The sequence below is a fragment of the Leptosomus discolor genome, chromosome 5 (genome assembly GCF_034619465.1).
Source record: "Leptosomus discolor isolate bLepDis1 chromosome 5, bLepDis1.hap2, whole genome shotgun sequence".
Taxonomy (NCBI): Eukaryota; Metazoa; Chordata; class Aves; order Leptosomiformes; family Leptosomidae; genus Leptosomus; species Leptosomus discolor.
Window position 1 is genome coordinate 57254952 of NC_141395.1, and position 23344 is coordinate 57278295.

At 41.8% G+C, this 23344-nt stretch overlaps 2 protein-coding genes across 4 annotated transcripts in view; one reads left to right on the top strand and one right to left on the bottom strand.

Annotated features, from left to right (window-relative positions):
• Nucleotides 1-229: 229 nt before the first annotated feature.
• Nucleotides 230-14739, bottom strand: MTERF3 (mitochondrial transcription termination factor 3). Of its 2 annotated transcripts, none has more exons than XM_086465093.1 (8): nt 14729-14739; nt 13861-14209; nt 11556-11708; nt 10350-10539; nt 7060-7207; nt 5720-5791; nt 2749-2910; nt 230-472 (listed from the first exon to the last, which is right to left on the bottom strand). In XM_086465093.1, the coding sequence occupies exons 2-8, from the start codon at nt 14186-14188 to the stop codon at nt 278-280; spliced, it is 1248 nt and encodes a 415-aa protein (XP_086321219.1). In that variant the 5' UTR covers nt 14189-14209; nt 14729-14739; the 3' UTR covers nt 230-277. The 2 variants fall into 2 exon arrangements, with proteins under 2 accessions (XP_086321219.1, XP_086321220.1); XM_086465094.1 differs by lacking the exon at nt 14729-14739 and adding an exon at nt 2074-2135 and having other exon boundaries at nt 443-472; nt 13861-14494.
• Nucleotides 14740-15121: 382 nt separating this feature from the next.
• PTDSS1 (phosphatidylserine synthase 1) overlaps nt 15122-23344 on the top strand; it is a 29157-nt gene continuing 20934 nt past the window's right edge. For both annotated transcript variants that reach the window (XM_086465530.1, XM_086465529.1), the window contains exons 1-3: nt 15122-15300; nt 20699-20790; nt 22345-22389. In XM_086465530.1, coding sequence (XP_086321656.1) covers nt 15122-15300; nt 20699-20790; nt 22345-22389 — 316 coding nt within the window. The remainder of the gene's footprint in view (nt 15301-20698; nt 20791-22344; nt 22390-23344) is intronic.

Here is a 23344-nt window from a genome sequence, read left to right on the forward strand (position 1 = left end):
AAAAAAGAATAATCCATTTTTACTTACTTTTCATCATACACTCTGAATTAAGTTAGCAATTAATTACAAGGATTGCATCAGTAGCAATCAACACATTCACTCAATCCTTCTGAAATATATTCTTAAGTCACTATAATGAATATTACTGAGCCTTTAAATCCTACAAACGTTTCATAAGCAACAACTTCTTAAACTAGAAATTAAGAAATTAAGAGACCATGAAGGGGAGTAGTTTTATAAAATATGTTTATTTCATAACTATTACATGTGTTACAAACTAAAGTGTTTTTAAGAATTTTTCAAAGTCCTGTATAGAAGCTTTGGCAATCTCTGTACAAAACACCTCATCAGGCAAGGACACTAGCTGGTCCAGAGAGATGTAGCTGGGTTGTGCTGGGTCATACTGCGCTCTTCCCAAGAATGTAAGAAACATATGTCTCTCTTTGATTCGCAATAGCTTTGAGTTGAAAACCTAAGAAAGAAAGGGAGGGAAGAATGTTTTAGTTGCCTAAATTTCAGACGCTGATGAATCTAAAATAAGAGCATTTTTCAGACAAACTGAAGATCTAGGAAGAAAAATAATTTGCACCTTTTCTTCCCATTTATGTCAAAGACCAGGTAGGTTACATTTATATACAAATTACCTAAATTCTAAATAAATGCTTCAATACAATACGCTGACGTATACACACAAGGGAAATCAGGGAGGGATACAACTCTCTAGCATGTTAGTTTTTTTTCTTTATATATGATAATAATCGTATAATCACAGCTAAGAAAGCGGAGAGGAGACATTCAGAAACAGGGAGCAAGAATACCCAAGCGTTTCCCCTATACTATCGGAAGCACTTATTTACACAGCCAGATTCAGGTGAGGATTGTCACAAGGAAGAAATGAACAAGTGACCACATGGCGCAACAGAAACGAGTGAATCGCACAGTGGCAACGGAAAAGGTGAGTGGCTGCACCTCCTGTCATAACACAGCCAAAAGACACAGTTCAAAACAACCACTGTCTTCTGTTGCCCAGCAATGCCTGCCTTTGATGATATCTGCCACAAAAATAATTCTAGACAGTCAAAAACAAGAACAATGGTAAGGGAAATGTGAAAAAAAATCAGTGGAACATCTAAAAAGAGAGAAGTGAGGAAGACAAGAGATGCACAGTTAAGTCTTAAAAGCAGAGATCTAACTGAATTTCTGAGCAGAAGAACTGAAGAGAGAGACACTGCTTTAGAGAAGGTAATGGCAAAAACATGAACACTAGAGCAATGAAAGCAAGCAGAGCTTACTAAAAAGGACAGACTACACTACTGAAGGAAGGATTTCACGAGGGTGCAAACTAATTTGAACTAGGACAGAAAGCAAGACTACTGTTCCTCCTCTGCCTTCCCTGAATTTTAAGAGGGAGTCAGAAGACAGGGAAAAATCCTTAACCACTGTTTATGGAGCTAGGTGACAGGAAGGATGGTTACAACAGCAGCTGTAACATCAGAAACAATTTGACAAAAAAATCCTGTATGCGTCTTATTTTCATCAGTACTGTCATTCAGGGTAGAAGCAAGAAGAGATGGAGACCTGTATGCATTTGTGAATGCACAAAGTTAATGGCCAGACCACATACAGACTGAGTTGTGCTAGCCATGTGCTGGAACTCAACAGGTTTTGAGGATGGAAGGGAAGAACAGGGAAAAGAGAGGGTGACTGCGCCAAGAACAAGGAACAGAGGAAACTCTCCGCTTACTCTTCCAAACAAAGGGAAGAGAAATAATGAGGTGAGCCACCATGAAGCCAACAGTAAGGTAACTGAGAAACAAATGAGCAAGACTTGTGGTCCCTTACAGGTCAAAGAGGGCAAAAAGTGACATATGGATTAGAATTATAGCAAGCATCCTTGTTAAGTAAAGATATATTAAATAGCAAGATAAGTAATCAAAATCCTGGGGAGTGGTTTTATTTCCCCATATAATTTTGGCTTTTTAGCCAGGTAGATTAGAGAGATTCCCTACTAGACTTGCTTTAGGAAGAAAATTATTGCACTTCAGAGGTTGTAATTTGTGCTTTCTTTTTTACCTTGTAAGAAGCTAGTGTGACTGTAGGTCAGCATTGGCTGAAGTGACTAATGCTTTCAACTTCTAATTTGTGAGGAAATAACAATAATGAGGAGATAGAAAAAACAAAAACAGTTATCACAAAACTAATCTATTTTCACTCCTGTGATTTTTTTAGTTATTGCTGCAGCAATAGGAATATCAATGGATAGAACTTCTCTTACCTTTAAACTATATTTTCAGATCCTAGAATCTAAGAAATTTATTTGTTAACTAGACAAAACCAAAAGAAATAGTTTTATATTATCTAACAAACACATCTTCTGCATGATCTGTCTTCCCTTGTGTCTCATAGCTAGGTAAGATTTCAGGACAAGGAATCCCTAAGCAGGCAGTAATCTCCCTTGCACGAATCCAGAAGACATGAGCATGACTACTTCTGTTGAAAACTTAAAAATTCACAAGACTGGGAGTGGTGGTGTCACATGTGCCAGAAGTGCCATGTTCCACTTCCACACCGGAATCCTCAATGGTTGCCGAAATGCTAATAAAAGTTATCCCAGTTAGAGTAAAAGCCACAGACAAGTTGAAGAATTCATGCATGTCCTGCATATAGCGAGGCTCCACCTTCAGCACCAAACCAGTGAAGCGGCTGTGCAAAGAGCACCTACAATTTATTCCCAAGTTAACAGCTCACCTGAGGAAAGCGAGTAAGCATGTTGTGAGGAATACCCATTATGTTGTGTAAGTAGTCAAATGTCTGTTTGAGTCTCTTTTTACTTGCAGTTAAAATCTTGGGGGTTTTAAACACAATCTGTTGAATTTCATTACGTTGAAAACCAAGTTCAATCTGACAAACCTGCAAAAGAACACAATTTTTATCTTCAGAAGTCAGCTACAGCAAACTTCAACTTATTTTAACGTGCCACTGAAATAAACTAATGCAAAATTCTTCTACCCTTTGTCACAGAGCAATAAGAATGCAACCCACAATATCTGCCACTCCAGTTCTTCTCAAGTAAGACTGCAAATTATTTTATCATTTTGGATTAAAGTGTAATTTGTTTATAGAGTATCCCTGAAGCAAAGATGACTTCTGTGAATGCTATGTGTTTTTCAGCTTGTCCGAGATATGAACACGAAAAGCTGTGTCTCAGTATGCACGGCAGTTGCAAGCATAAAAGTGCTCCCCTAAGAGTCTTTCATCAGTTTCAATACCAAGCTGTCAAAAGAGACTGATTTTCTAGTTGTGGAGCTGTTGAGCTCTGCAAAACAGAGCAATCAAATAGCTAGTGACTACTTTTGTTAATGTGTTATTTCTTTTGCTAATGTATCCAAGTTATATTTTTTATATTAGGGAGTATAATTCCAGTCCTGTAGTTTTCAACTGAAGTCTGTTGAACCTGAAAGAGAGGTGTAGAATATCCAGCGTATTCAATTTATTTTTACAGTTGGTTAATGTCTAAAGTAAGACGTCTTTTTCGGAGACTGCCTTGACTTCAATTATCGTTTCCCAAAAGGAAAACAAAACACATTTTTTCAATAAAATCATGAGCACTCCTCCCAAAGTGCAGAATGGCAAGCAGTTTATTAAGTTGTTGAGAAAGGAATTCAGCATACAAGAGTGGTCTGGTAACTCAGCCATTTCTTCTATCCTTCAGTGACATTTACAAGCAGCTTGTTTTCAGTCATGAAATGGGTGTGCTTGCCAGTCAACATAACCAGACTTTCACATCCAACTCAGGTACTTCTTCAGTTAGCAAAAAAGTGACGCTTTTTGTTTTTCCAGTTTGATGTGCCAAGACTGCAGCTCTTTTCCAAAACTGCCTGGCAAATACAAAGGGAAGGGCTTCGAATCTGGGTTTTGAAGCTACCTTAGGACTTCCAGATCCTTACAGGGAATTGTTTCTAGAGGTGACTATAATCAGCTCTTTCAACTCCTGGTTCTTCCTTATCTACTTTATAAATATCACAAGAAATACTAATCAACTAAGACAACATTCAAGTATGAAAAGATGTATTTGCACTTTAGTGGTGTCTTCCATGGATCTGAGTTGGCAGGGGTAACTTACTGCATTAAGATACGTAATGGAGAGTAAGACGTGATGTTAAGTCAGTGAAGTATAGCTGGCCCCACTGTAGAGGCAATTGTGGCACAGATCTTGAGCTTTTCTGCTCTGTGAAATGGAACAGCTCTCTATTGACATGAATGGTGAGCTCAAGTGTAAGTTGCTTTGACTGCCCTCAGTTTGACACCAAACGTGTTTAATATTCTGTAACTCTCTAGAGCACATATGCCAACATCCTCACTGTGTAAGCCCCAGCAATATTCAACATCTTCTGTACGATTCCCGCAACAGGCAGTGCTAATGCAAGCTTTCCAGTGTTACCCTGTCAGTAAATCTCTAATTGTGCCTGATGAAACCTTCAGAGGATGGATAAGCCATCCTTCAGCTTGTTTAGTCCATAACTGGTATCTTTTGACAATCAGTATCGTCTGCAGCAGTTGTTTCTAAATAACAGCCCACTCAGAATGAGGGATGTCACCAGATGACTTCTGAACTGCTGGTATATGGTTTCGCTTTCCGAGTACTGCCTGCCCACCAACAGCTTAGGACATATAGGTCTGAACCCAGATTCTGAGTCCGAGATATCCAACCTCCTGAAAGGCTGGAGCTTCTCTGTATCAGTAGATTCTAACGGCAAGGACCTAAAAATCCTTCTGCTGTCTCTCAAACATGCCAAAACCAAGGATGCTACACTGTGCACTTTTTTGGTGGATAGACAAGAAAGTTGCATAGAACTGAGGATCTTAAAAAACACATTCATTATACTGAATCCTTAGCCTGTGGAAACAATGTTCATTAAAAAGAAAGCACTATTAATTGGAACAGTCTGCTACTTTCCAGTCTCCTCCCTTACCACACACACATTTCAGATTGCAAGATTCCCAGTGTTTAACAGTTTCAGAGCAGTGAGTCTGTCTGAAAATTATATATTTTAATTCATAGTTATGCATTATAGGATAATGGGATTTCTCAAATTGTTACACTACATCACGCTGTTTGGCCTAGATGGCTTTACAGCACAATAATTAAACCAATACATAGTTACATTTTCAAAGGGAAAGGAGTCCCTGTGGGTTTGAAGTTATTTTCCCAACAGTTGTTAATAACGACCATCTGCTATCAGACAATAGGTGTCAAATGCACAGTTTGGCAGCCTAGCTACCTGCCAAGAGGAAAATAATCAACTGCACATTTCTTGCTCCTAAATCCTCATGGACAATCCAAGTCAGCAAAAAAACATAATAATTAAAGAGGGGAAAAAAAAAAAAAAAGAAAGAAAGAGGGAGCAGGCCCTATTTTTCAGTTATAAAGAAATGGATAGCATCAGATAGCAACTTTTGGCAGGAAGGGACCCAGATGAAAATTTCTAACCTACATCACAGTGTAAGACAGAGTAAGATACTGCTCCACGCATGCTGTAAGCTTGCAAGCTATGGAGAAAAATAAATTGTTTAACAAAACCCTCAGTTATTTTATATCTCCATTAAAATTATTTCATTAAACTCTTTCTGTGCAGGATTCTTCTCCAGGAATTTTATCTTCTGACAACCCTTAAACTCTGTGGCTACACAATACACTTTTAATAGCTACTAAGCTGACCTGAAGATTTTCTTTTACAGGCTCCAATTTGCCAGTCAGTAGCCTTGGAAGACGAATCACCAGATCCTTTGTCTGCAATTAAGGAAAACACATAAAGGAAAGATGATTACCGAAAGTTTGTTTGTGAGTCCATCTGTGAAAGAAAGATAGAGATCTCACATAAATTTTTCTTTTTTCCAAGTTGGAAGAGGGATGCACTTTTACTTTTATTTAATTTTATCTCTACCTCAAAGATGAGTCTGCATGAAGCAGCAGTATACTAAGACGCAAAAAGTTACTCAAATATGTTCTTCTGGAAAACCAAAAATAACATAGCTGTGGTAAAACAGACAGGAAGAGGGAGTAAGCATAACCCAAAAGGAGAAAGCATGCTCAAGTGCCCAGTCTCTTAGTGCTCAAGCTGCTACTTCCCACATTTAAAAAAAAAAAAAAAAAAAAATTATGTACCTGATGTAGGCTACAAAAGGATTTTTTCAGCTGCAGTGGAATTTGTCTACCTCAGGATCTGGTTAAACCATAGTATTATGGTAATACAAGAAATTACTCTCATCCCCTGAGCTATGTGATTACTTGTAATACGCCCCAAGTACAAGGCAGGGACTAAACCCTTTCCAGAGAGATCTCTTACCTCAAGCATGGAAAGGCCAGCAACAGGCACTGTGACAGCTACGACTGCTCAGCAAACAGAAGCCAACAGAAAACCACCAGATTCCACTTAGAACTTGACATTCACTGCAATCCCCAGCTACTGCAGAAAACAACTAACACTGCCCACTTACTCCAGGGAAGTCCAGCTAATACCTCCTCTCAAGATCCCGAAGCATGGTGCTAAATACCCACTAAGCACATGATGTGGTAGGCACTCATGAGCAAACCCAGGGGTTACTCTTGGCAAGCTAAGCACGTGATCTGGCATTTAGTTTGATATGATAATCACAGATTAAACTATTTTTCACCAATGGGTTAAGTACGTTCCAGTATCTTGAAGAAATGAAGAGACCAATTAGTTTTCCAGAAGTTAAAAAAGCTGCTTGCTGTTTCAGCAATGGATTCAGTCCTCTGACCACCTCAGATAATAGAGCTGGACACATACATGCTTGTTTGATAATAACCTGCAGCAAATCATCTTCAGGAACTGTATTTCATGACCTTAGAATGTCAGATGTCCACAGTACTTCTATAGAGAGTTAAAATCATGTTATCCTCCTGTAACCCTCTTTGTTAGTTAGTAATGTCACTAACGTTTGTGGATGACATCCAGACACTTGAAGTATTCATGTTGCAAGGTCTCACAGCTGTCACCAACAAAGTACCTACAGACTTCAGTGTACAGTCTTTACCTTTTTTACACTGAGATCAAGTTCGTTTTTGAAGAAACCCAGTCTATTATCCAGTCTTTCCACTGAAAACAACAGCAAATATGGAGCTCTTGAGACCATCTGAGCAATTTCTGCCTTACCAAATTTTTTTGATTTTAGGTAAGCCACTCTAGAAAGAGAACAAAAACAAAATAAAATACAGTGATGAAAATTTTATTGCCTCCATTTATTCAGTACTTGCTTAAATTCCTCAGTGATATCTTATAAACGGACAGATGTTCTAGCATTAACATGCAACCCTGCCAAAAATAATTAGGGGGAAATCTGCAGTTATCATAAAAGCAAAATACCATCCCTTCCAATTAATTAGAAGTAAAATAAACCTCAGAGCAGAATGTCAATACTGAAGACAGATTTTAATTCCTTCCAGCTGTACTTAAGCAGATAACTATGTTAACCTACGTTTAACTACCAGCCTGTCTCCTAGATTGCAAACACATTAATAGATCATCATAGGGTATGGACAAGAAGATATATACAGCCTTTTGCTATTTTAATGAATTCCATTTCTACTGTTGAAAGAACAGAGTACTATACCCCATACATCCATGGTTTGCCAATAGCACTGGAGTAGAAATATCATACAACAATGCTATCTGTAGAGACGTTGTCCAAAAAGACATTTCTAAATCAGCTGAAGTTACTTTTGTTACAACAGGTCCCTACTTTCAGTCACTGGTCTGAGGGTTTAGTTACAAAACATCTGGTTGTCAGAAAGGAGAAGGAGCTGACTAAAGTTTTTATGTTTAACAGAGCTTACTTTCTTTCCAACTGAAGACTTTTTCCAAACTTTGCTGAATTTGGTGAAAGTGAAATCCTATTTCAAGTACTACTTGCAGTAGATTATTACCATAGCTCCCAGAAAAAGGAATGGGGCGGGGGGAAATACAGCACACAAAATAAAGAGAGACATGATTAACGCACATGCCACCATTTACAAAAAAACTAAACTACAATTTGAAGAGGTTTCCTTTGGTTGTAGATGAGCATATACAGAAGTATTTGCTGTCACATGAACTTGGAGCATACAAGAACTGATTTAATCTGGCAGTAATTAAGGTACTAAATAGATTGCGGAATGTTCTGCAGACGCAGATATTCAGCAAAAGACAGACTGTGTGTTAAATCATGTCTTGTGGAGAGAAAAAAATTAAAGTGAAGTCATCACAAGCCAAAAACCTCTAGACAGAAGATCTAAGAACAAGCTCTAGAGGGCCAATTCCTAACTGAGTGGCCACCCCAACATAGCAGGTAGCAGCCTAGGCTCCAGACAATACTGATGGAACTGGCTGCAGGAGCCTCAGAGACAAGGAGAGGTTTAGGAGTGGAAGAAATGCAGAACACAACAATAAACAACTGGCCCTTCAACAATTATCCAATTATGTTTTGAATGCTGCAGCTTGGCTAAGCTCTATTTCTTCTATTCGATTTTTCAGGGGCACAACTGCCAAGCACCCCTGAAACATAGCCAAATGAGCAGATTAAAAATAAAACCTTCTGGTTGTCCTGACTCCCCTCCACTTGTTTTCTGTTAACAAGTCAGATTCACACCTGAAGCATTTCTTTGCATTCTGGAAAGGCAAGAAGCCTAAAAGAGGGATGGCAAGATTGTAATAGCCTGACTCTAGAAACTGGTATATTAAAGAAGTACGATCATCCGATCTGACCAAAGTTTGAGATACATTTGTGAGCGCTGGCACCAAGGTTAGCCCTCGTTCTGCTACAGGGGTCAGCAGTTCTATGTAGCACGTTAGCAGTTCTAAGTCATCATTAACAATACCGTAAAACAAAGCATCTGGTGCAGCTGCAGCACAGACACTGATTTGCAACTGTCAGAATTGTTATGAATTATGGAATGTTTTGACTTTTACAATGTTTATCTGAAGTCAAATGCCAAATCTATTGAAATTTGTGTTTTGTTTCCTGGCAACGTGGAATCCATAGCAATAAAACATTCCAGAGTGATGTAACCAATACCATGTCCATCTGCACTGAAGTGTTTATGCAAAGGTGATACTCAGCTTTCAAAAGACAGCTATCTGAGACACATTCACTTCACAGCCTGCCATACACACCCCACAGCACACTTGCTTTAAAGCTTGCAGGAAAGCATTCACCAGCGCCAGAGATAAACTGGCAGAAAAATCAAGCTGCAGAAAATGAAGAAGAAATTGGATTGCCCTGTTCAGCGCCTACTTCACTAACCAAGCAGTGCCACAGGACAGTCACTGAAATGCAAATCTGTTTTCACAGGAGAGTTAGAATACTTAACACAGCAAAAATACTCTCTTCAGAAAAGCATAAGCAACTCTGACATCTACACTCAAAACTACTGCTGAAAAATGACACAGGTTCTTTTTGGATATTGTTTCTGAAAGGCCACTTACTGAACAGGAGGGTGGAAGAACAGAGGATAAAAAAGAAAAGTCTATGTTAGACGTGAGGCTACTAATATGCCTGTATCCAAAAAGCTTTATTTCCAGATTTCTGTCTTTGACAGCTACTACACGCAAAAGCCAAGCAGACAAGACTTTCTTTTCTGGAATTTTAAAATACCAAGATGTTTTGAGTTCATTAAAAAGCATGCGCACACACATGAGTTGTTCTGTAAGAGAACTGCTGAATTAATGCAAGCCTGTCGAGTAATTTTAAGAATAAAAGTCCATTTTATGGACTGAGGAACAGTGTAGGGCGATACAAGTGTGAAGACACACAAAAATTGGTTCATTGCATTCTTGTATTCAGTTTGAGCTGGACAATGGGGAAAAAAATTGTCACCAAAACCTGCTGCTGCTATTAGATGTAAACACAGAAGAGGTCTGGTCTGCTTCTTTTACTGCAGAATTCACAAGGTATGGGTAGACATATCATCTAGAAGAGCGGTTTCAAAGCACAACTGAAGAGGTTAATATTGTTCTACATGTTTAGACAAAGCCTCAGGGACTAACATTTTGGAATCTAAGCTGACAGAGGTAAAGCAAGTGGCCTAGGATGACAAGCTGCTTCCTCTGTGGCAGAGCGACAGGGATGAGCTGTAAAATTGGTTAACAGTCAGTTTTCAGGTGGATCAGGGTGTTCACTCTACTTATGATACCACCACATGTTAATGATAGGAAGGTACAGGAACACGGAGCCAGGGATTGAGTGAGAGGAAGCAGCAGCAACATAAGCTCAGACAAGGTTAAGCCAACTGGGAAACCAGATCTTCAAGCCAAGGGGCTTAACAACCTGCTGCTATTTGTAAGGCTTACCTTGTTTCTAAAGCTTCCAGATCTTCAGCAAGGATGTATGGATTTTTGGTTAAGAATGGTCCCAGCTGATTGTCTTCTACACCCACATCCTTAAGAAACAGAAGTATTTTTCTTACATCTTTTTCAAAGTCCAAAGTCAGTAAGAGTTGACCTGCCTTTTGACGCTTCTCCACTTGGGATAAGTCAACTCCTACAACAAACAAAATTAGAAATTGTTTTAATTAAACACAGACCCTACTTCCTACAAATGTTTCGTGAAGGCATCCCGAAATCTATAGGACTACTCCTTTTTTGCACTAATTTAGCATACTTTAATTGCTTGACACAGCAAAGTCACAACACCTTGTACACTGTGGAAAGATTCCAGATAAAATAAGCAGTCATTTTAGATGCTTTGCCAACTTTATTTTTTGAGGAAGACATTTGCAGTGAATCCTGCATGTGAGGAATCAAGTACACTAGCACGTGCCACATGTAGAGACCTCTTGTTTGCACAGCAGTATGTGTGTAAGGAATTCCTAACTCCACGATACAAGGGAAGGAAACGATTTTGCAGTGAAGTGCCTTTGGATACTGGCTCACACATAGCAATTTGTTACTACATGGGGACAGATCTCCCTCTCTCAAGTATTTGTTTCTCCAACCTCCTTCTAACGTTCCTCACACTTTTGGGAAACAAGGATGTGGCCAGGAACCTCGAACTCAGCTACCCCTGCACAGTCCAAATGCTTTTTGATAAGAAATAAGGTTCTTTTCCATCCCTTCCTTCTTGCATTTCTAGTTTACTGTGCCCCATTTCTAAGATTCTGCACAGCAACTGCTCTACTTCCACCCCTCCAAGGACAGAAAGGTGCAATTTCCTTTGCAGCAAATTAAAGCATCCTTAACTGGCCCAGAAGAAGAAAGAACAATCAAGTTACACAAAGTGCTCCCCACCTCTGGAAGCTGTGGGAGGTGCCTCCTTCCAGCATCCACAGCACTAAGCGAGGAAAACTAGCCAGCTTTGTCTTCAAGTAATATGGCATTGCTAGCGAGTCATGCAGTCCCCTCTCTTCTTCCATTTACCCATCACATTCTGCTGCTTTTGGGCACTGGGCACTGTCTCTATTTTCAAGCTTACAAGCCAACCAGTAAGATCAAAACACAAACTATAGAATATCCAAAGCTCCGGAGATGGGCAGACCACATAAACAAAAGCACACATACCTAGGTGGACAAGTTTCGCCAGGGTTTCCGAGTGATCAACATAATCTCGGAGCGTGGAAGACTGAAGGGGAAGAAGCGGTTCTGCAATGATCTGTACAGCTTCTTCCTCAGAAATCTCCTCCAAAGCAGATGAAGGTGGGATATCATCCCAGTCTAAGAAACAAATACAGAAGACCCAAAGGCATTTTGTGAAAGACAAAGCTGCTCCCACCAAACGCTACACAGATCTCTTAAAATCCATTTCAAAATGGAAGAACATTGTGCATGAGATGAACAGCCAATCTATTAATGTTTGAAAACATAGACTCTACTCCCAGTTTTTGTCTCTGTTCCATCTCCTTGTCACTGCCCATCAACCCTTGCTCATGTGGCCAAATCTGAGCGTAGTACCCAGCAAGCCTGTCTTCAGTCTGCTGCCTTGATCGCTGCAGACAACAGATCACATCACCTTCTTGAAAAAGAATCTTCTTTCATGTCTTCACAAATGCATTTTTGCCTGATGATATCCAGATCAACAGCTACTGCAAAGATTATTTTTCATAACCTGTCAAGCCCACTACTTTGGGCCTCTTCTGAATCTCATGCTTGAACTGCAGTTGTTTTAACTTTCAAGGTACTTCACAGCCAGCTCCAACAAGCTTATCCATTACAGAATGGCTGCTGACTGCCACCACCTCTAACAGCTAAAAAAATCAAGCTCCATTTCCTACTTGTTAAGGTTTCCAAGTGAACATCATTATGCTTGTTTCCCCTTTGGTGTTTCAAGTCACAGAGCTCAATGTCTTTTTAAAAAATATTTCTCTGAATTGATCTATTTTTCTATTGACAGGAGCTCACAGCAGCTAGATCAAGATTACTGTTTGCAGGCTGGCTACTAGCATCCACCTCGATTATCAAACTGATTACTGATCAACAGCCCTAATTATAAACTCTTCAGGATGGGGATTTTCTGTGCCCTTTACCTTTGCACATGACTTCCTAGAGACTAGGGTAACACTCTTCCATGTCAAGAAAACAAAGCCCCACCAGAACTACCAAGATAGGTTCCAAAGTAAGTAGGATGGATGATCCTAATGTTCCAGGAAGAATTGCACAGATTAGCTCAATAGCTGTTGAAGGTCTTGCCACTTCTTTTTCTCAAAGCGTCAGAAATGAAAGCACAGTAAAACGTTTTCAGCAACATTTACACCTTAAACAGTAACAAGAACTCTCTAGGAATGTATATGGATATCAAGTACTTTCTTTCATCTTGTTCAGAACTGGACCAACATACACCAAGGTCCATTCCAGGAGCAGATGCCCTTTTTTTTTGCCACTCTGAGTTCTTTAACCCTCCTAACAGGAGGATATAACACACCTCAAATAACAAAAATAAAAGTTAGCAATTATGTTTATTCCATTATATACACTGCCAACTGGGCAAAATGCTCCATACATACTACAGTAAATCTGCTGGCAGGTAAAGATCTGGCACAGAGATAAACTGCACAGCAGGTGCAGACACATACGAGCTGGCTGACCTGTCAGTTCTGGTGCAGCACTGTTTCCAGAACCAGCTGCACAAACACACAGATCTCAGTTGCAGCTCTGAGCTACCCCAAAAGTAAGCTCTGTTGCATCCAAGTTGGCTGGGCTCAAAGCAGAATCTGAACATACGAGACTGCTTAGTAATAATGCACAAGTTTCCCCAGCGTACTAGAATTCTTTTCAGAGGGTGGTATTTTATTTTTTATCATGACTTAGATATAAAAGTAGAGAAAAGTGAGGCAATTTCCTCAGGGCAACAACACCAAGGTGACCTTGCATCTACCTCCTTTCCTCAGGAGACTGTTGGCCGAGCATTTCTTGTCACGGCAGCGCTTAAGCAGGCCTCACGCTCTGCTGCCTCCTGTTGCTCATCCCTGTCAAACGGCTGTGTACTGCAAGCAGCCTGCCTAACCCTTGCTCAAAAAAAAAAAAAAGCCCCAACCAAAACCAACACACAAACCCCTTTCTTTTGTACCAGCACAACTGAGGCAAAGGCAAAAGATCAGCTGCTACAGGTAGAGTTATGAAAAGAAAACCCCTTCAAACAGCAGCTCCAGACCGACATTTCTACTCAAAACATCGCACTTTATCTCGGTTTAAAGGCATTCTTTGTATGCTAGAGTGACTACAGGAATTCTGCGTTAACTATGGGGCTAAAAACAAGTGAAAGTCGGGAACTTCATATATTTTTTTAAAAATAAACAGGTCAAAAAAAGGAGAACCAAGGGTAATACTGAAAGCATGATTTGGGAGAAATGGTATCCCTAAGGCCTCTTACCTTCACATGCTTTTGCATTCGCGTCAGGTAATATTTCTGCTTTTGCTTGTTCCTGTTTTACTGGTGAAGGCAAGTTACTTTCGGGAGAAGAAAAGCATCCATCCTTGGCACTGCTAGGTGGATAACAGCTTCCTGCAGATACCTGCCTATATGACTGCAATCTCCACGGAAAAACGTCATTTCTAGAGGGCAGCGGAGCCCGAGGCACAAACCCACGACATGCCTGTGCGGTGCTGCTGCGGCCACTCAGCCTCCGAGGAAATTCGGCGGCACGGGCCGTTCGCAGTAGGCAACACCAGCGAGAGACCTGCCGAGCCCGCAAAGCCATCTTCCAGCTCAGCGCAGCATCCTGCTGGGAGAGAAAGGGCTGAGGACAACACAGGCGCTGCCCGCAGGGCCGGGAGCGTGAGCGTTAATTCCCTGAGCATTAAAGCAGACGTTACTCGCTACGAAGCGTTAAGTAGCTGCTTTGAGGCCTTAAAGGCGTGACAAACGGAGCAGGCATTGCTGCGGAGAGGGGCCGCCTCTGTGCAGCTGCCCTGTATTTCAGCCGTTCCCTTGGGAGCGCGGGGGGAAGCTCAGGCGGCACCTACACCCTCCCCGAGGGACAGGGCCCTCCGGGCAGAGCCGTCATCTCGCACACCGCCACAGGGTGGGGAGAAGCCGGGCCGCGCCGCGCCGCGCCGCGCTCGCCGCCTCTGGCAGGCCTCCCGCGGCCGGCAGCCTCTGCGTACAGCCCGGGTGAGGGCGCCCCGCGCCGCAGGCGGCCACCCCGGCCGGCGGGAAAGCGCGGGAGGGCGAGCGCGGCCGCCCCACTCCCCGGCCCCCACCACGCAGCCCTGATAACCCCCACCACGGCCTCACCTACCCCTCGCGCCGCTGCCGCGCGCGGCCCACCTCCCCCGCCCCAACTCGGGCGAGACCATTCGGGATCACGGAGGGGGGGAAGCAGGCAGAGAAGGGTCCTTCCCACCGCTTGCTCGAAGCGGGCAGTGTGGCTCCTCCCCTCCCCCCCCCCCCCCGCGCTCCGCTCCTTCCTTCCTCCCTCCCTCGCTCGCTCGCTCGCTCCCTCCGTTCCTGCGTGGGCGCGGGGCGCCGCGGGAGCGAGCTCCGCCCCTCGGCGAGGCGGGCGCGGCGCTTCTGCCCTCAGCGGTGTCGCCTCAGCGGGAGGCGGCGCGGGCGGCCGGCCGGGCTGGTTCGGGCCGCGCCGCGCCGCCCTGGGGGAGCCACAGCTGTGCTGAGGCGAGGGGAAGGGGGCGAGATGGCGTCGTGCGTGGGGAGCCGGACCCTGAGCAAGGACGACGTGAACTACCGCCTGCATTTCCGCATGATCAACGAGCAGCAGGTGGAGGACATCACGCTGGAGTTCTTCTACCGGCCGCACACCATCACCCTCCTCAGCTTCACCATCCTTAGTCTCATGGCCTTCGCCTTCACCAGGTGCGCGCCCCCCGGCGCCGCTGCGGGGATTCCCCCGCCCCGCCCCTGAGTGCCCGCGGCGCCGCGGCCGCGCGTACCCGGCCCTGGGGCGAGGGGGGCTCCCGGGGCGGGGGATGGGGATGGGGATGGGGAGAGGCCGGGGCCGTTTTCCCGGGGGCGAGGACGGGTAGTGCGGCTCCGGCGGGCGGTGGTTCCTGCAGGGGGCGGGTTAAGGGGAGCCCTGGTGCCGGGCCGTGGCTCGCTGCGTGCTCAGCGGGCAGGGGTGTTGCATCGCCCGCTGGCTGGGGAGCGCCCGGCTCGGGAGGTCCCCCCAGCCGCAGAGCGGGGTCCTCTGTCCTCCTCCGCAGCCTTTCCTGGGAACTTGTTGAGCGTTTTGATGCTCTCGCTTAAAGTCTTAACCAACGGGTGTGTTTCAAGCGATTGCCAAAAATGGCTTTTATTAGACTATTAAGAAGCCCAGCAGTGACATCGCTCAAGTAGATAATTTACCAAGCGTTCAGTGCATGGTAGTGACTGTTTTGTGTCATCATTTCTATACAACACACTTTGTCTGAGGCCGGTCACACATTGACTTAGGCCCTGATACTAAACATGCTTAGGCACATCCTTTCCCCACCGCAGGAGCAGCTCTGTGGATTTCACCACTGCTGTCATTCATAGAAATAAAGCTGAGAGTGGACACAGTTGGTTTCAGGAGCCGTATTTGTAAACAAAGGGTATGGCAGTACAGTCTGATGAGTGTCTTAGAGTGTTTTTCTAAGTTGTGTGTACTTTTCATTGCCTCATACTGAATGGGGCTGTGAAGATGATAACATAATCCTCCTTTAGGCTACATTGTGCCATCTCTGGGCAAACAGTGATTCCTGAGAGGTTTTGGCTGAGTTGTGCATTGCGTGTTTTGGACTTATTTACACTTTTGCGGCGTTATATGTACATGATCACAGTTTGTAATGGCCTTGTTGATTAAATTCTGCATTTGATAGAAGAACATAATTATTTGTTCCTAGGTCTGATGTACAGTTCAGTGTGTGATCTTCAATCTTATTCTAAGAATCCAAATGTGTAGTTTTTATCAGCTATGAAAATAATGGTCAAGCTGGGGTTGAGCTGAGAAAACAGCATAAAGAAACATAGAATAGTGTAGCTGCAAATAGTCTGAGGTGTGCCTTTTCCTGTTTAAACCTGTGTATGGCCCCAAGGAAGATATTTTTGGTGAACATGGCCCCTTGTTGTACTTAGATCTTGTTACCTAAGCTAAGGTAGAATGTCCCATGGATCCTTTCTTAAGTCTTAAATCAGAGGCATGTTTCTGTGCTTTGGTACGATGTCTTGGAGACCTTTGCTACAAGTGCTCCTCTTGTCCTGTCTCCCCTTGCCCAATGATTTTTCTAATTGTAGGACTAATTTAGGTAAAACTTGCGAGTTACTAAAGGATTCTCATCCAGACATCACTCTGAAGGATTAATGGAATTGATCACTCGCTTTTGGGGAAGGAAAGGAATTTGCTGTTAATTCTTCCAAGCAGAGGATGAGCCAACCAGCAATTTCAGAACTACAGAGTTTTCTAGGCCCAAAGAATATTTCTTCACTTCTGGGATGTTTGTTTGCAGTTTTCCAAGAGAATTGCTAGCTTTTCTTTCGATTTGTCTTGCTCACTTTCTAACTACAACTCCTTCAGTTTCATTTTCTTCCCCCGTACCTGCTGTGCCTTACTTCCTGTTTTTAAATACTCGTTGACATCTCTTTAACTCTTCTCTGTTTCTTCTCAGGTTGTGGAAACTACTCTGATTTTTTTTTTTTTCTTTTTTTTCTTCTTCCCCTCCTCTTCTGCTGTTGCTATCACAGGAACTTGCTGAAATCTCCTGGGTGATACCAGAGTGCTGCCTCTGTTGCCTTATGTACCAAACCATATGTACCCTTTACTGAGGAGGAGGAGATAGTTCCCCACATGCTTACAGTATGTGGTCCCAGGTCTGGTCTTTCTATTCCCACCAGCTTATTGCATTGAGTCACCAGTGACTGTGTTGGTGTTTCCACCTCCTGGGCACGAGGTGCTGTAGGCTTCCCAGTAAGGTTTGACAAGCAATTCTTTGCTGACAGTTGTTCCGTAGCTTTCCTTATCAATTGTCAATCATAGAAAATCCCAAGCAGGGGATTTTCTATGATGCATTCATACTGATGCTGTTAAGTAGAATTCATTTTTTCAGGAACTTTGTCATAGGCAGAGGAAATTCTGCTTCCCAAAAGTCTTTCGTGTCTTTTCTATACTTGTTTTGTGTCAGAAATGTGTGGGCGTTCAGACAAACTTAGAAAATGCTTTTCCCTTGGACCAAGCCATAACATGGGGTCTCCCTTGGGATCACTAAGAGCTGCTGTTGCTGTCTTAAAGCTGTGAAGGGTGAAGCTGAACTTCAGATAGCAGTAATCTTCAGGTAGCAATAATAATAGTAATAATAATAATCCAGAAAAGGAAATGTGAGTGTTTTTAACTTTTCCATGTTAAAGAGGGGAGTGTAGGGTATTCTGTCTAATTTGAAGCACATCCTTCCAGTGCTTCTGACAATGGCTGCAGCTGCCTTGGTTATTTCCTGCTGAATGAGCCAGACACAGGCTCCTCTGCTTCCAGGCTGCGCGTTGGAGCAGAGGCGTGGAGTGGCTCTAGCTTTCCCTGTCCTCTTCCTCCCTGGAGAGAGGGATGTGGCCTCCTCTGAGCCCAGGGGCAACTAGCAATAGGGCAGGTGGGCGCGAGGGAGGGAATATTTTGTGGAGAGCAACAACAGGACTGAGGAAGGTGACAGATTGGTAGCTTCTAGTGTGAAGTTGCAGGGGTCTATGGAAGCAGGAGTAAGATCTATGAGGATGTAGGGCTGTTGTCTTTCACATACCTTGATTAATGGAGTTGATTAAACTGGATTATTGTGCATTTAGGTTTGGTTTGGGGAGTTTATGGAAGATATTTTTTTCCCAGGCACACTCTAAATTTAGTGTCCTAGCTATTTTTTCCTGAAGTTGAGTATCTTCATTTTTTGGTTTGGTGATGTAATAACTTACTAGTTTATGGTTTTGTAATGTGCCAGTATAATGTAGTGTTCTGGAGCGAGGAGAAGAGCAAGAGAGAGAAAAAGGTTATGCAGTTATTATGTGCTTTGTGGTTTGTTTTTTTTTTTATTTCTTCTGCAAAAAGCCACAGAATTGAAAAATGCACTGGTAAAGTGGGTTTAAATGGAGAGAATTTTCATCTATCCTCCCACACAAGCATTAGAAACCTTGTTTTTGCTGCATGAACGCTTGTATTTCAAAGTCAGCATCAGAGTTCCTAAGGCTAAATAAGGAGATGATTTAGCACATTTTCCTGATTATTGTGATTGTGTCTTTCCTCCAACAGTTATTTTGCTTCCCTATTTCTTTTGGCATTCCCCAAAATAGTTCTTCCAGGCGAACACCATAATTCTTGTCCTAACAGTAGTGAGTCTCATGCTCCCACCTGTTTTCACCTGCTTCTGTCAAGAATATTGGATGTCTGTCCCTTTTGAAAGGTGTCTGCAAGCCAAAATGAAATACCTCTACCACTTACTTGGAAAGAAATACAGTTTAACACTGCATACAACATCTTGTTGATTTTTGGGGGAAGTGGTGCCAATGTAACTAGGACAGCTCTCCTGAAGCCAAGTAGTACTTAGAATCCTCCTAGGCAAACCTGAGCACCTTTCAGCCCACCTGGCACTGGCAATTAAGTGATGGGATCACAGTGTCTTTCACTTCTTTCTTGGCCATGCTGAATAGTACAGTGATATGATTCTAGTAATCTGTTCGCTCTTAAAAAAAAAAAAAAAAAAAAAAAGATTCCACTACTTGGTGGCACCTGTAATAGCATGGGTGTGTGTGTTATTTGCATAAATTCTTAAAACAGGAAGATGGCTTTGCTGTCTGAGCCATTGGAGCCTGAGGCTCTGCCTGGAAAGTGCGCTGGATGGCATGAGGCTCCTGAGATTGCCAAGAGAGCGAGTTAAGCTCTCGAACTTGGGGTTCATAGCTGGTGTAAAGTGTCAGCCTGTGCAGCGTAGCTGCTGGAAAATGACTGGTAAATCTGGACTGAGCTAGTTTTAAAAAAAAAAAATGCTGTGGGGAGTCCCTAGGGCCTGCAGAGAAACCATTCATGTTTAATGTACTTTTTCCTGCCATACAGTTAAACTCATACAGTGCTTAAATGCCTCACAATGATGAAAGTCTGCTGTGGAGCTGTTAAGGCTGAGTTTTGAGGGAAAGAGAAATAATTTGGCAATGTGAGAAATATTTTATAACTGCAGCAAATATCTAATGTGGAACACATTTAGGCTGTCACAGATTCTTAACTCAGCTATCCAGAAATGTGACAGATGCTCAGCCAGGAAGAGCTTTATCCCTCGAAAGTTTGCTGGGAATTTTTTGGTATCATGCATTGGGAATAAATAAAGGAATATATTTATATAGATAAACTGATCCTAAGTATATGAAAATTACCTGGATAGTAAAACTTTAATTTCAGTTGTAGTGGGTGATATGTTACGGAATATTAGCTGTGCATATTATGATAGTCTGAAGTTTGTTTCTGTTTGTATTACTGAAGTGTCCTAGAAGCTGACTGCTGGTTAGAAGACTTGAGTGGGCTTTTTTTTTTTTGTTATTCTTTCTGCTGTACACTATGTTGTACCTACCTGAAAAGAAAGAAGAGTTCAGTCAAGTTTGCCCTGGAATTGTTAGATCTCTCTTCTGGCCATAATATGAGAGTAGCATAAATAATACCTGCTATTTTATTCAGAGCTTTGGCTTAATAGATCTAAAAGCAAGCTGATATTTTTCCTTGGTTCTTTTAAGTTTTGCTGTCTCTCAGTTGTACGTGGATTCTAAGCTGTGCAATCATTATTTCCACCCTCTCTGCGCTTAGCTCAGGCATTTGGCATTGGGAACAAGCCAAAGGAAGGGAAGGGGATGAGAGCAGCACAAAAACAGCAGAGGGAAACCTAGGAAGTGCGTCCAGGCTCCCAGAGTTTTTGGTCTAGGTCTCTGTTTGTGGTGTAAAAGTATTTTTGATGACGTTTCTGTGAATGTTAAAGCAGGAAGATTTTTTTTTTTCACCTTGTGTTAAATTTAGGTGTTGCTTCTGCATTGACTTCTGACAATGCTTATGGCTCGCATGTGTTGATCATGTGTTTAACTCTCGTGAAAGAAAGGGATACCCAGAAGTGGAGAGTGAAAAGCATTCAGTGCAGTTACTATCTTGACTTATTATATAACCAGCATGCTTATTTCTTGTACTTTTACCATGTAGCCTTTATTTAAATAATGATATCTTCAGAGACATCTTTTGACTTCATCCTTATAATGTACTTTAACACTTTGATGTTGTCTGTCTCTTCAGGGATGATTCTGTCCCGGAGGATAATATTTGGAGGGGTATCCTCTCTGTGATTTTCTTCTTTCTAATCATCAGTGTTCTAGCTTTTCCTAATGGTGAGTAAGGTTTGTACTGTTTATACTTAACTTCTTGTAACATGTGAATTTCGCTTTATTGCTGCCATATTTGTTTTGATTTTTATTAAAGTACCACTGTTAAATGTATTTTTTTCTTTACTCTTTTGAATTCCTTTATGTTAAGGAACAGTCTAAAAATGGGTTGCAGTCATACTGAGTGGAGATAACTGTAAAATGTGAGTTATTTATAACTTCCCTGTGTCTAACAGGGAAATCAGGTTTTCAAAGTCATGTCTCTGAAGGTACACAGTTGCAGCTCAGATTGCTCAGTAATGATGCTGCCAGATCCTTAAATAATGTTTAAGAGGAGTCTGCCTCAGAGTGTTTTAACGAAGTGTCATTCTACAGATTCTCGGAGAGATAACAGCTTACATAAATTGCCTTACCAGAAGCTATTGATAGTTAGAAATGGTCAAAGTCACGTTACAGTGTAAACCCACAGTTGCTCAGTAGAAATTGAAGTTGGACAAAAGTTTTGGTAATTGTGTGAGGAGCAGAAAGGGCAAAAGGTAAAAAACACTTGTGTGTCACTTATTTCTGTGGAGAAAATGCTGTCTTCCTGGTGGGTGTTGTGGTTTGTTTTTCATTTATGTATGATGTATTTATGTTTAAATTTTGCTTACTGCTGTCAGCAAAAGCATAATTCTTGGGTCAAGTCTAAACTATCTCAGGGTTGGCAGTTTTCAGGAAAAAACAGTGATTGTGCTTAGGGCAGCTTTGTAGTTCAGAGTTGGGATGTATTTTTCTCAGATTTTTAAAATCTGAGATCCATACTTTCCACAAAGCGCTCCCTGAAAAACTGAATGCCAGAGAATAATGAGCTTTATGCATACAGTGGTGAAAGAGCAGCCTGCAGTGTGTGCTGAAAATATTTGTTCAGCCACTTCTTGCCACCTAAGTGTATGATTCATATTTAGAGGTTTTCCAGTTTCACTAGACTTACCTTCTCTGCTTTTCACATTAACTGAAAGGTTTTTAATCTAATAAAGTCAGTTTATTCATTGGCTCTAAAGTAGATAATACTGACACTGGTAAAGAGCATAGATATCTTGCTACTTGTCAGATATATGATACTCAGTGTGGAAGTTTTAGGAGGCATTTTTCTAATATTTCCGAGTCATCTGAATGCTAAGCACCATATTTTTCTTCTAACACACGGAAATTTGTATTTGCTGACTTCATTGGGAGCAAGCCACATGTGAGCTGTGGTCTAGAAACAGGATCAAGACATCCTCAGGTGATACCCGAGATGTGGTGTCTGCCGAGCAAACAGTGTATTACTGTTCTGGAAACAACTCTGTAAAAATAATGGAAAAGTTTGTCTGCATCCTACTAATTGGCAGTCTCCCTTTCTGAAATCTGCTGTTACCATTTTTTTTTTAACATAGTGTCCCAACATTGAGGTGTATTATGTAGTTTGCTGCAGAATTGATCCATGCTTATGCCAAATCCTCATATGAGCTATACTCAAAACCAGATTATGTGGTTCTGATTGATGTGTCTTCTAATAGGCTTTATGTTTACTGTCCACAGGACCCTTTACACGTCCCCACCCTGCAATATGGAGAATGGTTTTTGGTAAGTTTAAGTTTTGTTTCTGACTTTTTTGGTGCTTCTGCAGGACTGGCCATTTTAACTTTCAGATGAATGGAATTGTTATGAAACATAATTGTGCATCAAACTTGTGTGAATGTCATTTCCCTTCCACTTCTGAGCAGTTGCTTATAATCTGTTCTTAATAATGTTTGGGAATGTCATTGTAGTTACTGTGTCAGTGTGGTGTAAATTAAATCAGCGGAAAGGGATTATTCATTCTGATACCCTGTTTTAATCCTGTTTTATGTTTGTGCTTCCTAATCTCCTTCCCCCACACCCTTCCCACTGCCATCTCTTTCCAACCCAAAAAGGTTTGGGTTTTTGTAACTACTGCATGTACTATCTCACTTCTAACTAAATCCAGTTTAGTAGGGTGCTTCTTTTCATTATTGGCAAAATATGCTATTACTTCTTATGTTTATTAAATTGTCTCATTGTGTAGCTTAATGTACATTTATTAATATTTTTAACATTATATATATTGCTAACTTATAATTTGCAAAAATACCTGTAAATATTAGTTGCATTTATAGTTTGGAAAATAATGGTATTAACTACAGAACTTACTGAATGAAATTCTGCTCCTTAAACATCTGAATTGCATGGCAAAATCATAAGGAATTTTATTTTTATATAATTCAGGGTTCACAGAGCATATCCAGACTTCAAGCACATTTGCAGAGAATTACGCACATTTGATTTAAAAGCTGAGCTGTTTCTTTTTAAGGAGACTGAATGTTTCTCCTGCCACCTTACATAGCTAAAAATAAGTAGCCTCCCAAAGTAGCTGATTACTCATCTGTTGACATTGAGAGGATAATAGTGGTTAGATAGTACTCGTTAAAGAATCCTGCTCCATATGAAGTTTGGGAGACACAGGTCCTACTACTCACTTCAGGTTTTAGCAAATGTAAATTAAAAGATCATTCTCAGTGTT